This window comes from Carcharhinus amblyrhynchos, chromosome 8 (genome assembly GCF_965287045.1).
Source record: "Carcharhinus amblyrhynchos chromosome 8, sCarAmb.v2.hapA, whole genome shotgun sequence".
Lineage (NCBI taxonomy): Eukaryota > Metazoa > Chordata > Chondrichthyes > Carcharhiniformes > Carcharhinidae > Carcharhinus > Carcharhinus amblyrhynchos.
The window spans coordinates 48,529,824-48,551,174 of NC_137331.1; the positions used below are offsets into that span (position 1 = coordinate 48,529,824).

Here is a 21,351-nt window from a genome sequence, read left to right on the forward strand (position 1 = left end):
TGTGATCATTTGATGCCAACATTCTTTCAGAAAAACATAGCATTTGCACAATTTACTTTGTTAAATGCAATCTTGGAGTTTCATTTTCACAATATGCTTCAAATCTGTGGAAAAAGGAGAATATTTTTATACATAATCAAAACATAACTTTTGAAATAATATATACTGCAAAGTGAAACACAAAATGTATGAATACAGATTCATTTTAGATTGAACCCTTAAGATAGAGAAGTTAGGTCTTAAGAAAATCCAATATTCTGTTTCTCTGAAATTGCATGGTTTTGTACCAAGATGACACTGCTTCCTTTAAGTAATTTATTTTTCTGCAATAGATGGCATTGCAGGATGCACAATAAAAAAAATCACTGTTTCTCAACTGGGGTCTCACAAGCCACAGCACACAAAAAACTTATTCTTCAAAATCAATTGGTTGAAGTTTCAGCAAGTGACCAATAACTTTAAATTTAAATTTCTGCATTCTAGATTGAGTTGGGGATGTCATAACCATTTAGCAAAAATTCCAAAGGTAACAGAAAACAAAGGTTTGTTATATTTTGTAGAGGTTTTTTGATTTGCCAAAATGCTAGAATCCGTGATCAAGGAGAAAATAGCGAGGCATCTTGAGGAGAATTGTTTGATAGAGCAGACGCAGCACAGTTTCGTTAAGGGGAAGTCGTGTCTGATGAATTTATTGGAGTTCTATGAGGATGTGTCTAGGGCGGTGGATAGAGGAGAACCGGTAGATGTGGTGCTTCTTGATTTTCAGAAGGCGTTTGATAAGGTGCCGCACAAGAGGTTATTACAGAAGGTTAGAGGGCATGGAGTTGGGGGTAGGGTGTTAGCGTGGATAGGGGATTGGCTGTCAAATAGGAGGCAGAGAGTGGGGGTCAATGGGTGCTATTCGGATTGGCGGTTGGTGACTAGTGGAGTGCCCCAGGGATCAGTGCTGGGGCCTCAGCTATTCACCATTTATACAGATGATCTGGAGGAGGGAACCGAGTGTATGGTGTTGAAATTTGCTGATGACACCGAGATTGGTGGAACGGCAAATTGTGTGGAGGGTGTGGAAAGTCTGCAGAAGGATCCAGATAGGCTGGGCGAATGGGCCAGGAACTGGCAAATGGAATTTAATGTTAGCAAGTGTGAAGTTGTCCACTTTGGTAGGAATAATGGTAGGAAGGACTATTACTTACGTGGCGAAAAACTGCAGCATGCGACGGTGCAGAGGGACCTCTGGGTCCTTGTGCATGAGTCGCAAAAACCCAGCCTGCAGGTGCAGCAGGTGGTCAGGAAGGCGAATGGAATGCTGGCCTTCATAGCGAGGGGGATTGAATATAAAAGTAGGGAGGTCTTGCTGCAACTGTACAGGGCACTGGTGAGGCCGCAGTTTTGGTTGCCGCACTTACGCAAGGATATTTTGGCCTTGGAGGGAGTGCAGAGGTGGTTTACTAGGCTGATACCGGAGTTGAGGGGGTTGAACTATGAGGAGAGGCTGAATAAACTAGGTTTGTACTCGTTAGAGTTTAGAAGAATGAGGGGAGATCTCATTGAGACATATAAGATGATGAATGGGATGGATAGGATAGAGGTGAAGAGGCTCTTCCCGCTCAGAAAGGACAGTAGGACTAGAGGACACAGCCTCAAGAAAGGGGGGGGGGGGGCAGTTTAGAATGGAGTTGAGGAGGAACTTCACTCAAAGCGTGGTGAATCTCTGGAATTCTCTGCCCGTTGAAGTGGTGGAGGCTGCCTCGCTAAATATATTTAAGACGCGGGTAGATAGGTTTTTGATAGGCAAGGGGATTAAGGGTTATGGGGACAGGGCGGGAAAGTGGAACTGAGCCATGACAGATCAGCCATGATCTTACTGAATGGCGGGGCAGGCTCGAAGGGCTAGATGGCCTACTCCTGCTATTTCTTATGTTCTTATTTCTCATAAACATGGAAGACTGATTTAAGTGCCAATATCTCATGTCATGCTGCTAAATTGACAGATATGTAGAGAACTAAGTGCTTATTGCAACAGTGTTAAAGAGAATGAATTCTGGTACAGGTCTGGCTATGACATTCTACACAGTATTGGATTGTGCAGAGTATCATGTTTTTTTCTGCAACTGCCAATCAGTAAGGAGGTAAACTGAACATGTTGAATAATTGTTCGAGTCAAAATACAATCAAAAAACAAGTGAAAATAGGATTGGAACTTTTCACTGGTACGTTACTGCACGCTTACATAATGGCCAACTAAGAACAGTAGTGAATATGACAAAAGTTGGAGTATCCTGCCTTTTCTTCTCACTTAAAGAACTGTGCAGCCTAGAAGGGACGGCCAAGTGCTAGGAAGGAGCTAGTAGTCTATTTATCCTTAATAAAAACAAATTGCCTTGAGTTTGAAAACTTTTCATATATCTTCAAATATTTTAACATTTTGTGTTAATGATATTTTATTTATAACAGTCACAAGAGATGTAGAGTGTAGACCATATATTAGAATGTGTAATGAATGAGGTGTTACATACAATAACGTATAAAAACTTCCAAACGAGAAATGAACTTTCACTTGCAAACAAGAAACTCCAGTCACAAAGAATAGAAATGCAATAATAATTCATCTTTCGTGTGTCACAACATGCACAGCATGCGCAGTGTGAGCTGAAGCAAGGAGCTCACACTGCACTGTTAGAGAAATTGGGAGAATGAAATGGAATCCTATCTTCACCGTTTCTGTTTTGATTATGAAACCTTCCGTACCAGCCCTTCTGATATGTCTTCCTTTTTCTTCAACTAAGGATTGCCTTCCCCATCATCACATGGCTCTCAAACATCTCCAACCCAGTTCCCACACTTACAGTTCTCATTCCTTCTCCTCCTTCACACAGACTGAAACAAAAAAAGAAAATGCTGCAAAATTTCAGCAGGTCTGGCAGCATCTATAAGCTTTGATCAAGGGCTATCTAGATGCAAAACGTCAGTTCTTTTCTCTCTTACTGATGCTGCCAGACCTGCTGAGATTTCCCAGCATTTTTCCTGGGTTTTAAATTCAAGCAACTGCAGTAATTTGCTTTTATCTGGATAAGTTCTCCTTGTCCTTAACATCTCAGCCTCAACATTCAATGGAACATTCTCTGCCATTTCCACCAGCTCCAGCATAATGCAATAACTAATAACATTTTCTCCACCCCTTTCAACATTCTGAATTGACCATTCCCTCTGCAACACCCTGATCCGCTCCTCTCGCATTCCAAACACCCTGCACCTTCCCACAGCACTGCTCCATGCAAATGCAGGGGGTGTAACACCTGTCTCTTCTCATTGTCCAAGGCCCCAAACACTCCTTCCTGGTGAAGCATAGAAACATATGTAGAAACATAGAACAGTACAGCACAGTACAGGCCCTTCGGCCTCAATGTTGTGCCGAGCTATGTCCAAACCCAAGATCAAGATATCCCACTCTCTATCATTCTGGTGTGCTCCACGTGCCTATCCAATAACCGCTTGAAAGTTTCCAAAGTGCCCGGCTCCACTATCACAGCAGGCAGTTTATTTCACACTCCAACCACTCAGTGAAGAATCTACCTCGGACATCCCTCCTATATCTCCCACCATGAACCTTATAGTTATGCCTCCTAGTAACAGCTTTTTTTTCATAAATCTTTTCTTTCAGGGCCCTTTCCATTAACTTACTGACCACTGAAGTAAGACTAACTGGCCTATAATTACCAGGGTCACTCCTATTTCCTTTCTTGGAGAGGAACAACATTTGCCATCTCCAATCCTCTAGCACAATCCCCATGGACAGTGAGGACCCAAAGATCAAAGCTAAAGGCTCTGCAATCTCATCCCTTGCCTTCCAAAATATCCTAGATGTATCCCACCTGGCCCAGGGGACTTTTCAACCTTCAGGTTTTTCAAAATTGCTAATACATCTTCCCTCAGAGCATCTACCTCCTCCATCCTGTCAGCCTGTTTCACATACTTATCCTCAAAAACATGGCCCCTCTCCTTAGTGAGCACTGAAGAAAAGTATTCACTCAATGCCTCACCTATCTCTTCTGACTCAGTTCTTGACTGGCCCTAACTTCACCCTGATCATTCTTTTATTTCTTACATAAGAGTAAAAAACCTCGGGGTTTTCCTTTATTCGACCCGCCAAGGACTTCTCATGCCCCCTCCTAGTTCTCCTAAGCCCTTTCTTTAACTCATTCCTAGCTGCCTCAAGCGATCCAAATGAACCTTGTTTTTTCATCAACGGTTTATATGTACATCTTTTAACTTGTACACAATATCCGTATCTCAATGCGGTTTCCTCCACGTTGGTGAGTCCATATGCAGATTGGTAACTGCTTTGCCAAACACCTCCATTCAGATCGCAACACTGAACTTCTGATGACCTGTCACTTTAATTCTCCACCTTGCTCTCATATTGAAAGATTACTCAAAGAGTAAGATTTTAAGGATCAAAGGATAAGAGAGAGCTGCAGCTGAATAGGAATTTAGAGAATGAATTCTAGGGTTTAGGTCCTAGCTGGTTAAAGACTCAGATGTCAAAAGTAGGGCAAAGGAGTGGGGGATGTTAGTAATTCAGAGCTGGGGGGAATGTAGAGTTCTCAGAGGCTTGTAGAGCGTACAAGCACCTTGTTCTCTCGTCAAAGTAATATACTTTACTAGTGGGAGAACCTGAGGTTAGAGGAGAATTATTTTACTCAGCATGTTATGATCTAGAACATACTGCCAGAAACAGTGGTGGAAGCAGATTCAATAATAACTTTCAAAAGGAAATGGCATTAAAAACTTAAAGAAAAAAATCTGCAGGGGCCAAGGGGAAAGGACAAAAATGTGGGAATAATTGGACAGTTATTTCAAAGAGTCAGCACTAGCATGAATGAGCCAGTCTGTGCTTTATCATCCTATGATTCTGTTCTGTGATTGAGAAATTCCAGGCTTCGATATGAACACAAGTGGATCAAAGCAGGGAAATCTAGGCATCAGCTAGCTTGTAATTGGAGTCTGTCTAGAAAGTTACATACTTTATTTTAGCATAAGGGTAGAAAACATATGTGGCTCACAGGGCAAGTATTCTGGATTGGATATTTCATAAAACTGAAATGATTTGTTGATTCGTGGTCAGCCTCTTTCACAATGAACCAACATATTCAAATTAAAGAAGGCAGACATCAATTTTACTTTCAAATTGGTTGACCAGTAACTAGCCCAAAAAACATCTCTTCCAAATTATTTTAGACAAAGTCCAACTCCAGAATACTTCATGCTCATCTGGGAACTAGAGCAGAATATTGTTTCATATAAAATGAAAAGAAAATACTCAGTTCTGCATAAACGCGTTTAGTCAGGTATTAACATGATGTATAAACTTTCAGGCTTTATCCTCAACTGTCCAACTACGTGCTGGTCTGGCTCAAAGATAATTAGAGGATAACCATATATCCAAAAAAAGCAATTTTAGTAGCAGACATTGTCAGTCTGAGTTGCTGACTAATCAGTTACGGGAAAATGATATAAAATACATCAATCCCCAGATAGTGAAATAAAGATTGGATAAAAAAATGCAGTGTCTCCTTGAAAACTGCACATAAATACCAAAACTTGCATGTCCAAGCAAGTTGCTCATGATCAAATAAATTCCAAAACAACAGGATTTCTATAGAATCTAGGACTGTTACAATCATTTATTTACTTACTGTGTTTACACCAACACCCCTCTGGATTCTGGGGAATGAAATGTGGGTTTCCTCTGACCACTTTTTTATATTTACACATTTAATGGGCTAAAAGATGGGCAAAACTTACTGAATGTGACAGCTATAACAGGCTCTGTCTCATCATGCTTCACATCAGCTACAATCCGACAGTTGGAGTTTGTGAGGCGTGCCTTTTCTGTTCCTATCGCAGCAAGGAACTCTCTACAAAAAAGTTGTAAAGGACATGTAAATGGACAAATTGCCAATGTAAATGAGAAATCAATCTTTTATGCTTTTCTCCATTCAGGTGCGATGCACACATTATGAGAAATGGTTATAATCATTAACGTACATATGCTCTCTTTGTGGGACATTTCATTTTTTTCAAAGAAATGGTCTCAATTATTTATTTGGAGACTAGCAAAACCTAGTTTTACTTGAATTTAAATTACTGAACTCAAACAAATTCAGGTGCTTTTACAAATAATAGCCAACTTAGTATTACCAACTCAGGAATTTAACTGCCAAAATCCCTCCTGCGTGTCTTTTAACAGCATACTTAAAAAAGGTTGGATTTGTATGCTATAACCAGAAGTATCTAATGATGATCCATCTTGGTCTCCTCCCAAGGTCTCCATCCAAAGGTCTGCTTGGGATACAAGGTGCTCAAAAAGATGGGACAGGAACAAAAGGGGGGTTGGCAAGGAAAATGGTATAAAGAATGGTCTAAAGGATTTATGGACAGAATCCATTTGGTCAGCATTAAAAACGATAGATGTTCCATTAAATTACTGGGTGAATTCTATAGACCCCTATCTAGAGAGAAAGCCAGAGAAGCAAGAAGATGGTGTAATGATAATGGGGGACTTCCATTATCTTATTACAAATTAGGATAGCAATAGAGTAAAGGGCAGGGAGGAGGAGTTTATGAAATGTGTTAAGGAGAATTTTCTTAATCAGTGCATTTCTAGCCTAAAGAGGCACTCTTGGATTTGGTTCTGGGGAATGAGGTGGGTTACGTGCATCTGTGATACTGGGGAACATTTAAGGAACAGTGATCATGCCATCATAAAATATAGGCTAGCTCTTAAGGAGTGTGAGAAGTAGTGTAATTTTTAAGGCTGCAAGAGCTAACAGTACAATCAGCAGTGATGGACGAGTTCAGCAGCATACAGAAAGGGGGAGGCACATGACAGACAGTTAACTAGGTTACACGAAACAGATAACCGCAGTGATGAGATTAAGCGCAAAATGGGAGTTGAGAGAGTGTTAATTGAAGGAATGACACAATACAAGCCATTTACAGTGTTTAAAGTTAACAAGGTTAACAGCCAAATAAGGGGGAATAACACAATACAAGTCATCACAATGTTTGAAAAACAGTATAAAATGTGCTGCAAATCTATGTAAGGAGTGCCTATTTTGACTAGACACCCGGTCTTGCAAGAACGACAAATAAAATCTTGCTCCTTCAGAACTTGACTTGACTAAATTGTTTAACTGTGAGCTGTGTTTCTCACAATTGGGGGCTCGTCCGGGATCCTAACATCCCTGGTAGGGAGGTTGCCAGTGACAACTGGGAAGACGCGTCCCGTTCCAAATTGAATGGTCCCAGGTGTTCATCGGTGGACTTCTCTGCCACTGACTGTTGAGAATCCTAGGAAAGTTGTTCTGAACGAGTAAGTGGGAAACGATAGGCACCGTCGTGTGGTCGGGCAACGCTGCGGACCAAGGTAAGAAAAGTGACTTTTAAGTATTGCCTTGGCAACCGGGTCGTGGTAGGTAAACCATGGGAAGTGGGGGTAGTAGGACAAAGTCCCCCGGGAAAGGTGCTGGGAATCCGCGGAGAAAGGGTGGGGCCCCAGGGAACATCCCTCCAGAAAGTCCTTTGGGACGGATGTTGGAAGAAGGGTGGGGCCCCAGGGAACATCCCTCCAGAAAGTCCGTTGGGAAGGATGTTGGAAGGTTTGGGCACTAGTACTAGGGATAAAAACAAGACAACAATGATGAAATATTGTGTTTTGTTTGGGTGAAGGAACCAATCAGGAGTCCGTCCGTCTTCTGGCCAAAGTACGGTTCGGTTGAGGATTGGGTTTGTCAGATTCTTAATAAATATGTGAGACAGAAGCAGCCGGCGTCCCAGGAAGGAATTGATCATGCAAGTTGCTGGATAATGTTAATTTAGGGGCTGCGGGGGAGGTTATGTGATGAGGGAGCAGAGGAAAGTCGAATAAGGGAGGTGCCCCTAGAGGCACTGGAGTTTGTGGATGGGTCACGAAGTATATAGATGGATCAGCATGAATGGGATGGACCTACAATTGGTCTGAGCAGAAAGAGGTAGAGAGAAGTATGTCAGTGGAACTGGGAACCCTGACATGGGCTTTTACTGAGGTGCGGGGAGAACGCTAATAGTGGTTATGTATTTGGAATTGTGCATGACTATATGACTGTTTGAGAGAGAAAGGGATTTGTCACGACATGAGGCACCCGAATCAAACATGGTCAAATTTACTAGAGGCCAGTGAGCTCCCATCAGTAAAGGGTTAAAAAGAGACAAGCAGGCTGACTCTGTATGGTACAGAGAGAGAGAGAGAGAGAGAGAGGGTGTAACTCTGTAATTGAGACCCTCATGTGATGTAATAGATATAGCCAATCAAAGTGAATTGCTTTAAGTTTTTAAGTTTACTAAATTATGTAGGGACCGGACAGAGATTTGAATTCTGCCAAGTGGGAAAGGTGGCATTATATTGCATTTTAAAGTTGTGAGGAGAGATAACCATTTAGGCACATAGTAGATTTGATTTTGTACTTGCCTGTGTTGGTTACAAAGGCAGAGCTGTAGAAATAATTAAACATATAGATTGCACATTAGAATGCTTTCAGTATTTCTTCGTGCATCTGTGCTCCAAGTGATGTTTTGTTTTATTGTACCAGAATTGTAAGAAGGTGCAAGGGTCTTGATTTAGTGAGGATATTTAATGGTGATAAAAATAAATCTTATTTTGGATTTTCTGAATCAGGCTTTAGTTAATTAAACTGCTGTACTTTGACTCACAATTAGTCTCAGAGGTATCTTTACCTACAAGGATTGGTGCTGAAACCTGGGATCTGTTTACGGGTCCGGTTGAATGGCCACAACTGGAGCTCCGGAACAGATTACCAAATTTAAGGGAGTGAATCAAAGTACAGTAGGTGCTCATCTGTGATGAAAAAGTGTGAGTGTGTCTGAGAGGTCTGAGCTGAGCACGTACAGACAAGGAGGCATCTGTCTTTACACCTACCCCTAGACCAGTTGTTAAGAGGGGTAGCCCCCTACGCAAAGCTCAGGAGTTTGAAGTGGGTGTAAAGGCTAGAGGAGGATGCCTGGGATGTGATGTTCAGACGTGAGTAAGAAAGAAAGCCGGCTTAATAGTGTGAGCTTAAAGGTGTAAGCTCACGAGTGTAAGCGGTGGTACGGAGGGGACTGATCACCCCTGATAGGTATCACCGGACTGTGATAAGAGCGACCTAGGGGTGGGATCCATTTCACCCACTAGATCAACAATGGAAATGATTGAAAAAAAAAGTACAGAACTAAGAAAATTGGAATTCTCTTAGTTCGAATTAATTGAACAGGTTTAAACCAGATTAATTGAACACATCTCAGTCTTGGGTAAAAAATATTGGGCTGACGACAAGGAGAAAATTAAAACGTCAGAATCACAGATTAGAGAGTTAGAAAAGAGAAACCAAACAAAGAAAATAGCAGTATTGTTCATACATCAGTTAGCTGGACTAATTGAACAAGTAGTCACTTCCACTAAGAAGTGGAGTGGGGATAAAAAAGATTAAGGAATTAGAATTCAGAGTAAGGGAACTGGAGAAACAAAACCAAGTGTTAGAAGACTACTGCAGAGGGACATCACCTCCCTACCCCGGCAGTATGACCATGAAACTCACAGCGCCTGGGGGTGACTTTAATACTGAGGAGAAGGTCTTTAACCTTGCTCCGGTAACGAGGAGAGGAACAGTGAATAATCCATTGACCAATTTAAATACTTCACGCCAGGGAAAGACATCAGATCCTAGTGTCACTGGGAAAACTCCAGCCCTGGAGTTCAAAGGCCAAATTTTGGTATTATCATTGTCCCAGGAAGTATTTATAGTATTAGATATAGCTTTGAACTTGAACTCACAGGATAAGTTTTTCTTTATAGTAGACGATAAGCACAGGTGTTATATTTGGGACATTTAATATTCCAAAGGATCAAGGAGATGCCCGTGGACAGGCTAGCCAATGAAATAGCAAAAGAAGCAACCCTAAACCCACAACCAATTAGGATGCAGGCCCTTATTTCCCTAATGCCCCGTGGATTGAATCCAATCTTTATAGAAAAGAAAAAAAAGAGGAGCTGACTGAGATGAGACAGAGAAACAGAAGGCAAAGATAATGGTAGCGGCCGTAGATGAGATTGTGAGGAAGAGGGTGGAACCAATAACTGAGGGAAAGACACGAGGGTATCAGTATGTTGAAAGGAAGGAACGAGGAAGTAGAAAAGGTGGGGCACTAAAAGGTGGGGTAACATAAAGAACCCAACAAAAGGGGTGTTATCACTGTGGAATGGTTGGACATTTTAGAAGACAGTGCCCTGAATTACAAAAAGAGAGGGTAGTCCCTCTCATGAGTATGGATGAAGACTAGGGAGGTCAGGGGTTCCTACCCCCGGGGATCCACCGGGAATCCTTGATAAATCTGCAGGTGGGTCCCCAACAAGAAGATGCGGTGTTTCTGGTGGATACGGGGGCCACTAGATCCTCTCTGAATTTTATACCGAGAGGAATAAAGTTAATCGATAAGAAATTAATGGTATCGGGGTAAAAGGGGAAGGTTTTACAGTCCCCATGTTTGAACCGATTATGCTTAAATACCAGACTGAGCGGATAGAGGGTCAACTCTTATACATACCAGAAGTTGGCAGTAATTTATTAGGCAGAGACTTAATAATTAAATTGGGTTTGGCAATTGGAGTAGAAAAGAACCAATTAACAGTAACCATGGCAGTATTAACAGACGGACAGGAACAGCAAATAGACCCGATAGTCTGGGCAGGGGAAGGAAACCGAGGGGGATTAGACGCTCCTCCTCTGCAAATAAATTAAAAAAAAAGGAGAGACGGTGTGTGTTAAGCAATACCCTATACCTTTGCAAGGAAAAAAAGGATTACAGCCAGTAATTGAAGGATTGGTTAGAGATGGACTGTTAGAACCCTGCATGTCCCCTTATAATACCCCTATATTGCCTGTAAAGAAGCCTGAGGGAACGTACCGCCTGGTACAGGACCTAAGGGCCCTGAACCAGATAGTGACGATGCGACACCCCATTGTCCCTAATCCTTATATTTTATTAAGCAAGATTCCTCCTGATCACGGATGGTTCAGTGTAGTGGACCTAAAAGATGCATTTTGGACATGCCCACTGGTGGAAGAAAGTCGAGACTTATTTGCTTTTGAGTGGGAAAATCCTATCACAGGACGGAAACAGCAGTTCAGGTGGACAGTGCTCCCACAGGGGTTCACAGAGTCCCCAAATCTTTTCGGTCAAGTCTTAGAGCAGGTGTTAGAAAGATTTAAAAAGCCTGATGAAATCACGTTACTACAATATGTAGATGACCTACTAGTAACAGGAGGAGGAAAGGAAAAGGTAATAGAAGCCACAAATAGCTTATTGAATTATCTGGGACAACAGGGATTCAGGGTGCCAAAGAAAAAGCTGCAGTACGTAGAGAAGGAAGTTAAATACCTTGGACACCTAATCAGTGAGGGAAGGAGAAGAATAGATCCAGAAAGAATACAAGGAATCCTAGATCTAAATATACTACGGACTAAAAAGGAACTTAGGAGGTTCTTGGGATTAGTAGGATACTGTAGATTGTGGATCAAAGGGTACGCACAGAAAACTAAACAACTATATTTGAAACTGTTAGAAGAAGAACCTAATGTTTTAAAGTGGACAGAGGATCTAAGCTGATAATAGAAACGAAACTCCCTTGGACTAAGTGCTTACCAAAAGCACTTTTGCGTATTTGTACAGCTCCTCGAAAGGATTTGGGTTTATCCCCCTATGAAATGCTATTTGGACTACCTTATATGGGGGCAGTCGGGGAGTTACCGGTTCCTGAAATGAATGATCAATTTGTAAAGAAATATATACTGGGCCTGTCCTCCTCGATATCTTCCCTTAGGAAACAAGGATTATTGTCGCAGACTCCAGCCCTCGACTTCACGGTACATACAATTCAACCAGGAGATCGGGTCCTGGTAAAGTCATGGAAAGAAACTAAGCTGCAACCGGAATGGGAGGAACCATGTCAAGCACTCCTAACAACTGAGACAGTAATCAGGACTGCTGAAAAGGGGTGGACACATCATACTATAATCAAGGGACTGGTAAAACCTCCAGATAATTCCAACACGTGGATGGTCAAACCGACTGAAGAACCTTTGAAGCTGAAATTTAAAAGACTCTAAATAATCAATTTTTAGTTGCGGCGTGAGCGCGGGAAAGGAACTGTTTTGAATTAAGTTCTCTCCTAAAAGGTAACGAGAAAGGGATAGAATGGAAGGGGTAACCTGGATAATGCCTTCCTTCCTCTTGTCCAAGAGAGTACTTACAAGTATGGGATATAATTCAGATAAGTTAGAAGAGGACAAGGGAAACACTATGAGCTCAGTTACGGTTCTGGATCTCACTACAACACAGGTAGTAGAGACAGACCTGTGTTCTTTGGTAATATGTGGGGATCTGGTGAGCCAGCAAAAATATTCGGTAGAATCCTTACAATTTTATGCCGACGGAAAGTATCCTTGGGGTAAACTCCCTTCCATAATATCCCTTCATCAGAAACATATGCAGCCAAGATCAGAATGCCTAGATAAGGAATACAATCTTATAGGGACCAAATGGACTGAAAAAAAAAAGCAGTCCAGTCTTAGATCCTAAGAACCTCTCCCGGTACTCCATAGCTGGTGGGCCCTTCTTTACAGGTAACTGGACCAGGGACCAACAATTGCACCAGGCAGTATTTGGAATTAGGGTAAAGGAGGGAGGAAAAGATAGCAAATTGAAATGTTGTTTCCGAATCTATGTAGATAAAAATTTGAAAACACCTGACTAGAATGATAAGGTTCCCCAAAACGACCCAAGGGCAGTAAGAGTGGTCGAAGTAAACAACCTAAAACAAATCCTTGAAATAGAGACTGGGTATGAGGAAACTAATGCCTGGGTAGAATGGGTCAAATACACTGTAAAAAGCTTAAATAAAAGCAATTGCCATGCCTGTGCGTCTGGGAAGCCAGTGGCCCAAATAGTACCCTTCCCTCTGGGATGGAAACGCGACAGAAGAGGTATGGAGTGCATGTTAGCCCTGTATCAAGAAAAGGAAGCATGGGGCAACCCGAACTGCACATCCCTATCCCTGATGTTCCCTCCTGTGGAAGCAAAGAACTTAAAAACTCCCCCTCAGTTTCTCACTGCCGTTGTGAATCACACTTCATGTGTGAACCGACAAAGGGCAGAGTTAACTCATAATATGGGGGAGTTAGAATCATGCTCAGAGGTCAGGAGCATTACAGAGAACGGAATGGGAGGGAACTATTCATCATTGAAAATCCCCAGAGCAGATATATGGTGGTATTGTGGAGGAAGGGTACTGAGGCCAACTCTACCCCCTCAGTGGAAAGGTACATGTGCAATTGTCCAATTGGCTATACCATTTACCCTGGCATTTGAAAAATCAAAAGGATCAGGAAAAACAAGAGATCAGTGATAGGAATTTCTTTTGATGAAAAGATATATCTAGATCCCATAGGAGTGCCTCGGGGAGTTCCAGATGAATTTAAAGCTCGAAATCAGATTACAGCTGGGTTTGAATCCTTGTTTTGGTGGGTAACAATAAATAAGAACGTAGATTGGATAAATTATATAAGATTGGGACGAGCAAGTGAATAGTATGTTAGCCAAACTGGAACAACCTACTCGCGCATATCTGGACTAAACCTGGAAAAAGGGATGCTAGTGAAAAATTACAGACAGTAAAAAGAAAAGGGGGGATTGTGAGAAGTAGTGTAATTTTTAAGGCTGCAAGAGCTAACAGTACAATCAGCAGTGATGGACGAGTTCAGCAGCATACAGAAAGGGGGAGGCACATGACAGACAGTTAACTAGGTTACACGAAACAGATAACCGCAGTGATGAGATTAAGCGCAAAATGGGAGTTGAGAGAGTGTTAATTGAAGGAATGACACAATACAAGCCATTTACAGTGTTTAAAGTTAACAAGGTTAACAGCCAAATAAGGGGGAATAACACAATACAAGTCATCACAATGTTTGAAAAACAGTATAAAATGTGCTGCAAATCTATGTAAGGAGTGCCTATTTTGACTAGACACCCGGTCTTGCAAGAACGACAAATAAAATCTTGCTCCTTCAGAACTTGACTTGACTAAATTGTTTAACTGTGAGCTGTGTTTCTCACAGGAGGAACAACATAAAGTGAAAATATTTAATTGGAGGACGGTCCAATGCAGGTAAACTGGAATCGAAGACTGGTAAGCAAAATTATAAAGGGAACATTGGGCTGCCTTTAGAGAGATGATTCAGGTATACATCTTTACATGGGAGGAAGAGTATAGCAACCTAAACCAGGACTCCGTGGGGGACCAAAGAATTGCAGGTAAGATGAAACAGATAAAGGATGTGTATGATAGATGTCAGGCTGATAATACAACTGAGAACAAGGAGGCTGGTTGTTTCTTGACAAAACAAACTTCAAAATAAATATGCAACATTAATATTCTTGAGGGAATGAGACTCCATAGTTCTGAAATTATTTTTTCAGGGTGACAGAGATTGTTTGACAGTAGTTGTCACGATTATAAATTGAACTCTTCCATCTTATAGTGTGCAGCTAAGTGGGGGTGAGGGCAATCAGGATACTGAATTTGATGGTCAGTCATGGATCAAAATGGATGGCCTACACTTGCTTATTGCTTGTATGCTATAGTTGTACTGGTCTCTGAAGTTGCTTATGTAATGTAATTAACCGCAACAGTAATTTGTAATGCTATAAAACTACTGCTTTAATCTGTAACCTCAATGCTAATTCTTAGTAGTGTTGCTAGAAATCAGTTCTTGTGCTTACATTGTGGATTGATTGCCGCTTTAATCACTAAGGGATGAGTTTGTGAGTCCATAACAGTTGTGCATTAACTTCTCAATGGTAATCCATGGTAAATTTGTGAGTTAACTTGTAATTAGTAGTGCAATATGTGAACAAACAGATTGGTGCCGCTTTAATCATGTTGTGTAACTATTAGGAAACCACAAATCACTACCATGATTAAAGTACTATATGGAGGAGCAGAGTATCTCTGGCAGCAACTTTCAGATTTCCATGTTAAACTGTACATATGCAGCCATCAGAAATTGCTATCAGACTTAGCCTGTAATGACATAGCTTCACTATTACTATCATGACAAAACTCAGGCCAATATCCTTCTTGATTTATATTGTTTTTATTTCCACTTCGTTGGTCTCTTCACTGAAAACTGAGGCAATCAAATCAGTGTCCACCTACTTCAGTATTATCTCATAAGCTTATCTAAAATTATCCCTTAGTAACCCCAACCCTATATTAATTCTCATATTGTTACTTAATTATCTATAGAATACAACACTTCTTATATTTTAATTTTATATTTCCCCTTTGCCTTTCAAACCCTTTGCTAAGCTCATCATATTCCCACTTCTATAATTTCCTTTATTGTGTATATATTTTGTATATGCTTTTCTGTAGATTCAATTTTATCATCAACTTCTATTTATTTGCGGTTTTGCATTCTTTGCCAATTTTGTCTTGTTTTTGAGTGGATATTTTTCCCTGGGCTTTACTAAATTATCATCAACAGCTGTTCAATTTGTCAATCATTTCCCCCCCCGTTTACCACCTTGATTAAATTGTCTTTCCCTCATAGTTGGCCTTTCTCCAGTCTACTACTTTGGTGTTTGTAATAACTTTAATCAAGTGTTTGCAGTATTATGGTTAAAGTCAGAAGCTGCAAAGTATTTTATGAAGCTCGCCTGAATCGTAAGTTTTGCATCCTGAATTTAATTAGGATAGGCATGGGATGTTTCAATTCAGTCTGATTCAAGTGACCTACTAGTGAGCTTTTATAAAACAAAGTTTTATATAGAATAACAAAGTAATTTATATAGTCAACATGTATATTAAGAAAATTAACAAAAACTTCCATCAATTACAAACAAACAACTACCATAATGTATAACTCAATGAAAATCTCTGTGTTCCAATTCAAAACAAAACCCACTGACAACAAAAAACCCTTTTCACAGGTTTAACAGATTAATGCTCACTTGTTACTGGGATCTTGGCCATTAGTTGAATTCTGCAGTCCAATGTACTTGAGATTCAGAACAGTCTGAAGACAAAACAGCTTTCCAAAGCACCAGGGTGACTCTGCCCCAGCCCCCAACAGATTTTCTACTCCAGGAAGGCTTTCAGCTAAATAGCAAAATTTCCCAAAACCAGCAAGAGAAAGAGAGACTGCTTTCAGTTTGATGTTCACTCCTTCTGAATGAAAACTGACACACGTAGCTCAAAATCAAAAAATGAAAAAAAAACCTTGTCACCTGACCTGCTAATCAGTATTTTCCCTCTCCAAAACACAGTTATAAAAATACCACAATAAAAACAAACAACTCCATTAAAGTAGCAATAAAAGGATATCTGGTAGCCAAGCCTGCAACAATGACATCACTGAAGCTGCGAGCTGTTATCTAGTTGTACCCACCCTTGCTCGTATCCTTCTTTTATCTTCACATTATATTCACCAATTATATCCACCTCAAGCTTTCCCCTTTAATGTTCTTTGTAAAATCTTCCTTATCCTTTCTGCTCAGATCTTGATCCTAGCAGTATAACCGAATTCTGTCACAGTGATTTTGATTCCCCCTTATGACATTCCTGAAACCAAACTTTCAATTTCTTGTTCGGTTTTTCCCTATAGTTATCAGGCCTAGATATTCGGGTGATTGGTACCCTTGAGGTTATGCGTTATAATTTACCAGAACTTGATGTTTACTTAGCAGGAACTCCTCCTTGTACTTCACCATTATTTGGTCTTACTTCTGCAACATTTGAAATAAAAACAGAACATACTGCAAATACTCAGTAGATTAGATAGCATCAGTGCAGAACCATTTACAGGTTGTGGTTGGACACAACTTGCGGGAATGTTTGACTCTGGCTTCCTGCCTCACACTGTGGTCTTGTCTGCACTTGGTTGGCCTTGGAGAGGGAGTATGCTATGTGCCTAGGAGCACGGTAGCATAGTGGTGGTGTTACTGAATTAATAATCCAGAGACCTGGACTAATTATCCCTAGAGTCAAGTGAAATCCAACTGCGACAGCTGGGAAATTAAATTCAGTTAATTAAATAAATCTGAAGTAAAACGAGTCTCAGTGATGGTGATCATGAAACTACTGAACTTTTGTGCAAACATATGAACGATGACCATCAGTAGACCATTCAGCCCCTCAAGCCTGCTCTGCCATTTAAAAAGATCATGGCTCATCTGATAATAATCTTCAATCTTCATTCTGTCTACCCCCATTAACCCATCACCCCCTTGCTTGCCAAGAATCTATCCACCTCTGCCTTAAAAGTATTCAAAGATTCTGCTTCTCCCACCTTTTCAGGAAGACTTCTAAAGACTCTCAACCCTTAGAGAAAAGAATTTCACTTCATGTCCGTTTTAAATGGATGACCTTTTATTTTTAAACAATGATCTTTAGCGATAGATTCTTTTTATAAAAACCCATCTGCATTAATGTTCTTTAGAGAAGGAAATTTATTGTCCCCACCTCGTCTGGGCTATATGTGATGCCAGTAATCTGGCTCACTGTTCTCTGAAAGTGGTCTTGCAAGTCACACAAGTTGTACCAAACTGCTACAAAAAAGTTTAATAAAAATAAAACCACTTGGTATCAACCTAAACACTGGACATGACAAAGGCACACCTAGTTCAATGACCCTACAAAGTTCTTCTCACAAACATCTGGGGAATTGTGCCAAAATTGGGAGACTTGGCCCACAGCCTGATCAAACAATTACCTTGACATAATCATACTCAAAAAAATCATACCTTTCATCCAATGTGCCGGGTTCCTTCATCACCATCCCTAGGTATGTGCACTCCTACCGGCAGGAGGACCCACTAGATACAGCAGCACGGTGATAAGGGGTCAAAAGGGACTGCACCTCGGAGGCCTTAACACTGACTCTCAGACCTATGAGGTCTTGCTGCATCAGGCCAAACATGGGCAAGGAAACGTCCTGCTGATTACCAACTACTGCTCTTCCTTAGCTGATGAATCAGTACTCCTCTAAGCTTAATGCACGCCACTAAGAAGAAAGACTGAAGATAACAAGGATACAGAATATACTCCATTTGGGGTTTTTAAATGTCTCAGTAGCACTATTACTGACCAAGTGCTAAACGAAATAGTTGCCACAAAGTCTATTATTTGTGGTGAGAGGGTTATTATGAAGGTTAAGCTTATTGACCTTGTCCTCACCAATCTACCTGTTGTAGATGCAGCTGTTTGTGACAACATTGGCAAGAGTGAATGCTGCACATTCCTTGGGGAGAAGATGTGTCATTTTCACACCAAAGGCACCCTGTATTGTGTTGTGAGGCACTGCCACTATAGTAAATGGGATAAATTCAGAACAGATATACCAACTTGAAAGTGGGTGTTTATGAGGTGCTGTGGGCATTTTCAGCAGCAGAATTCACATTCCACCACAGTGAGTACTCTCATGGCATGGTATATTCATCAGTCTACCTTATCAAGTTACTGGACCAACCCTAGTTCAATGAGGAGTGCAGGAGGACAAGCCAAGAGTAGTGTCAGGAATATCAAAAAATGGGATGCTATCTATGACATAGAACTACATGCATGGTAAACAGTGAAAGCTTCGTGAAAAAACACCATTATTAACAAATCAGATGAAGGCTGCTCAGTTTTACTGTATCCAGTAAAGAAACAAACAAGGCAACAAATCTTCCACCCACACACCAACAAAAGTGAAGAACCTCATTGGACACACCTGTGCCCTTAACATCGCACACGACTCATCATCTCCCAGGCCCGAAAAGAGGCACCCTCTCGAGGGAGCATGGAAAACACGCAGGCCTGCAGGTGAGAATGAAACAATGCCCCCCTCCCCAGCTTACTCCTAGCAAATATTCAATCTCTGGGATACAAGTTAGACAAACGTAAAGCCACACTCACGTTTTAAAAAGAACTGAAGGACTGCTGTATACTCTGTTTGATATGGAGATGCCAGCGTTGGACTAGAGTCTGACTGTTGTCAGACTTCTTACTGTGTATACTCTTTCACAGAGACATTGCTCAGTCCTGCTTCACTGAACTATTACAACTGGAGGGCTTCTCAATTCATTAAATGAACCATACTGCGGCCTCAGGAAACGCTAGGGTGGAGGAGGTTGGGTCTACCTCCTAGTCAATACCTCGTGGTGTCTAGATGTAGTAACACTGGCAAGTTTCTGCTGCCCGGACCAAGAATACCTGACACTACCTTCCACGGGAGTTCATCTCTGATATCTTACATCCTATCCCACGTGGATGTGAAGACGGCACTGGCCAAAATATACATCACCACAAACAGCCAAGACGAAACATCCTGAGGCCTTGTATATCATGCCCGGGGGCTTCAATCAAGCCAAGTTCAAGCACGTCCTACCAAGACACCACCAACACGTCTCCTGTTCCACCACAGGCCCAAACATCCTAGACCACTTCTACGCAAATATCAAACATGCCTACTGCTCTATCACTCACCCATACTTTGGCAAATCAGACTACAAGGCTGTGCTCCTGCTCCCACCTTACAAGCAAAAACTGAAACAGGAGAATCTGCTAAGCAAAGTTGTGCAATTTGGTCTGAGGAATTGGAGGATCTCCTACGGGACTGCTTAGAGTCAGTAGACTGGTCAGTACTTAAAAACTCTGCAACCAGCTTAAACGTGTACACCACTACAGTAACTGACTTCATAAGTTAGTGAACAGAACTCTGTACGTCAAAGAAGCAAATCTGTGTATTTCCCAACCAGAAACCATGGATGAACAGGGATATCAACTGCTTGCTGAAATCCTGATGTGTTCATGTCAGGTGACCCTGACCTATACATGAAAGTCAGATATGATCTCTGGAGATCCAACAAAGATGCCAAAAGATAGTACTGGGCCAAGCTAGACTCCCAGGTTAGCCACATAGACTCTGGCCGACTATGGCAGGGTCTGCAAGACATAAATGGCTACAAGATGAAGGCATGTAAAATTGTTGGCACCAGTGCACCCCTGCCCAATCAGCTCAATGTATTCTATGCCCGTTTTGAGCAAGAGGTCAGCGAGAGAAAGCTCTTCACCCCGAAGTTTTGGACAAACCTGTATGAGGTCACCACTGCAGATGTCAGGGAAGCCTTCTTGAAGATCCTGCAGAAAGCGGCTGGCCTGGAAGGGGTACCTGGATGAGCACTCAGATCCTGCACAGATCAACTGGCGGGGGTATTCAGAGATATCTTCAACCTCGCTTTACACCAATTTGAGGTCCCTATCTGCTTCAAGGAGACATCCATCATCCTGGTACCAAAGAAAAGCCAGGCAGCGTGCCTTATTGACTATCAGCCACTGGTTCCGGCATCCATCAATATGAAGTGCTTTGAAAGGTTAGTCACGACACAAATCAATTCCGGACCCAGATTGCCTAGATCCACTACAATTGGACAACAGGTCCACATTAGACACCATTTCCCTGGCCCTGCACCCAACCCTGGAACATCTAGATAACAAAGACACCTATGTCAGATTCCTATTTATCGACTGCAGCTCAGCCTTCAACGCCATTATTCCTGCGATATTCATCTCCAAATCTGTGGCCTGGGACTTGGCTCTTCCCTCTGCGACTGGATCCTGGACTTCCTAACCCACTGACCACAATCAATAAGGATAACCAACAACACCTCCTCCATGATCATCCTCAACACCAGTGCCGCATATAGCTGTCTCTTCAGCCCCTCACTATACTCCTCAGACAACAATAACTGTGTGGCCAAACTCTCCTCCAACTCAATTTTCAAGTTTGAGATCCAACCCACTGAGGTGGGTTGGGTCTCAAACAATGATGAGTTGGTGTACAGGGAAGAGATAGAGAATCTGGTGAACTGGTGCAACAATAATAATCTCTCCCTTAACATCAACAAAATGAAGATGATCATCAATTTCAGGAAGCATAGTGGAGGACATGCCCCTGTCTACATCAATGGGAAGAAAATAGAAATGGTTGAGATCTTCAAATTTTTAGGTACCAATTCACCAACAACCTGTCCTGGTCCCTCCATGCCAATGTTATAGTTAAGAAAGCCCACCAACGCCTCTACTTTGTCAGAAGACTAAGGAAATTTGGCATGTCCGCTGCGTTGTGACTCACCAATTTTTACAGATGCGCCATAGAAAGGATTCTTTCTGGTTGTATCATAGCTTGGTATGGTTCCTGCTCTTCCCATGAC

At 41.6% G+C, this 21,351-nt stretch overlaps 1 protein-coding gene across 1 annotated transcript in view; it reads right to left on the reverse strand.

Annotated features, from left to right (window-relative positions):
- The window catches only part of mrpl53 (mitochondrial ribosomal protein L53), a 28,939-nt gene that overhangs the window by 3,818 nt on the left and 3,770 nt on the right, over positions 1-21,351 (reverse strand). Inside the window, exon 2 of the mRNA XM_080194037.1 lies at positions 5,806-5,918. Coding sequence (XP_080050163.1) covers positions 5,806-5,918 — 113 coding nt within the window. The remainder of the gene's footprint in view (positions 1-5,805; positions 5,919-21,351) is intronic.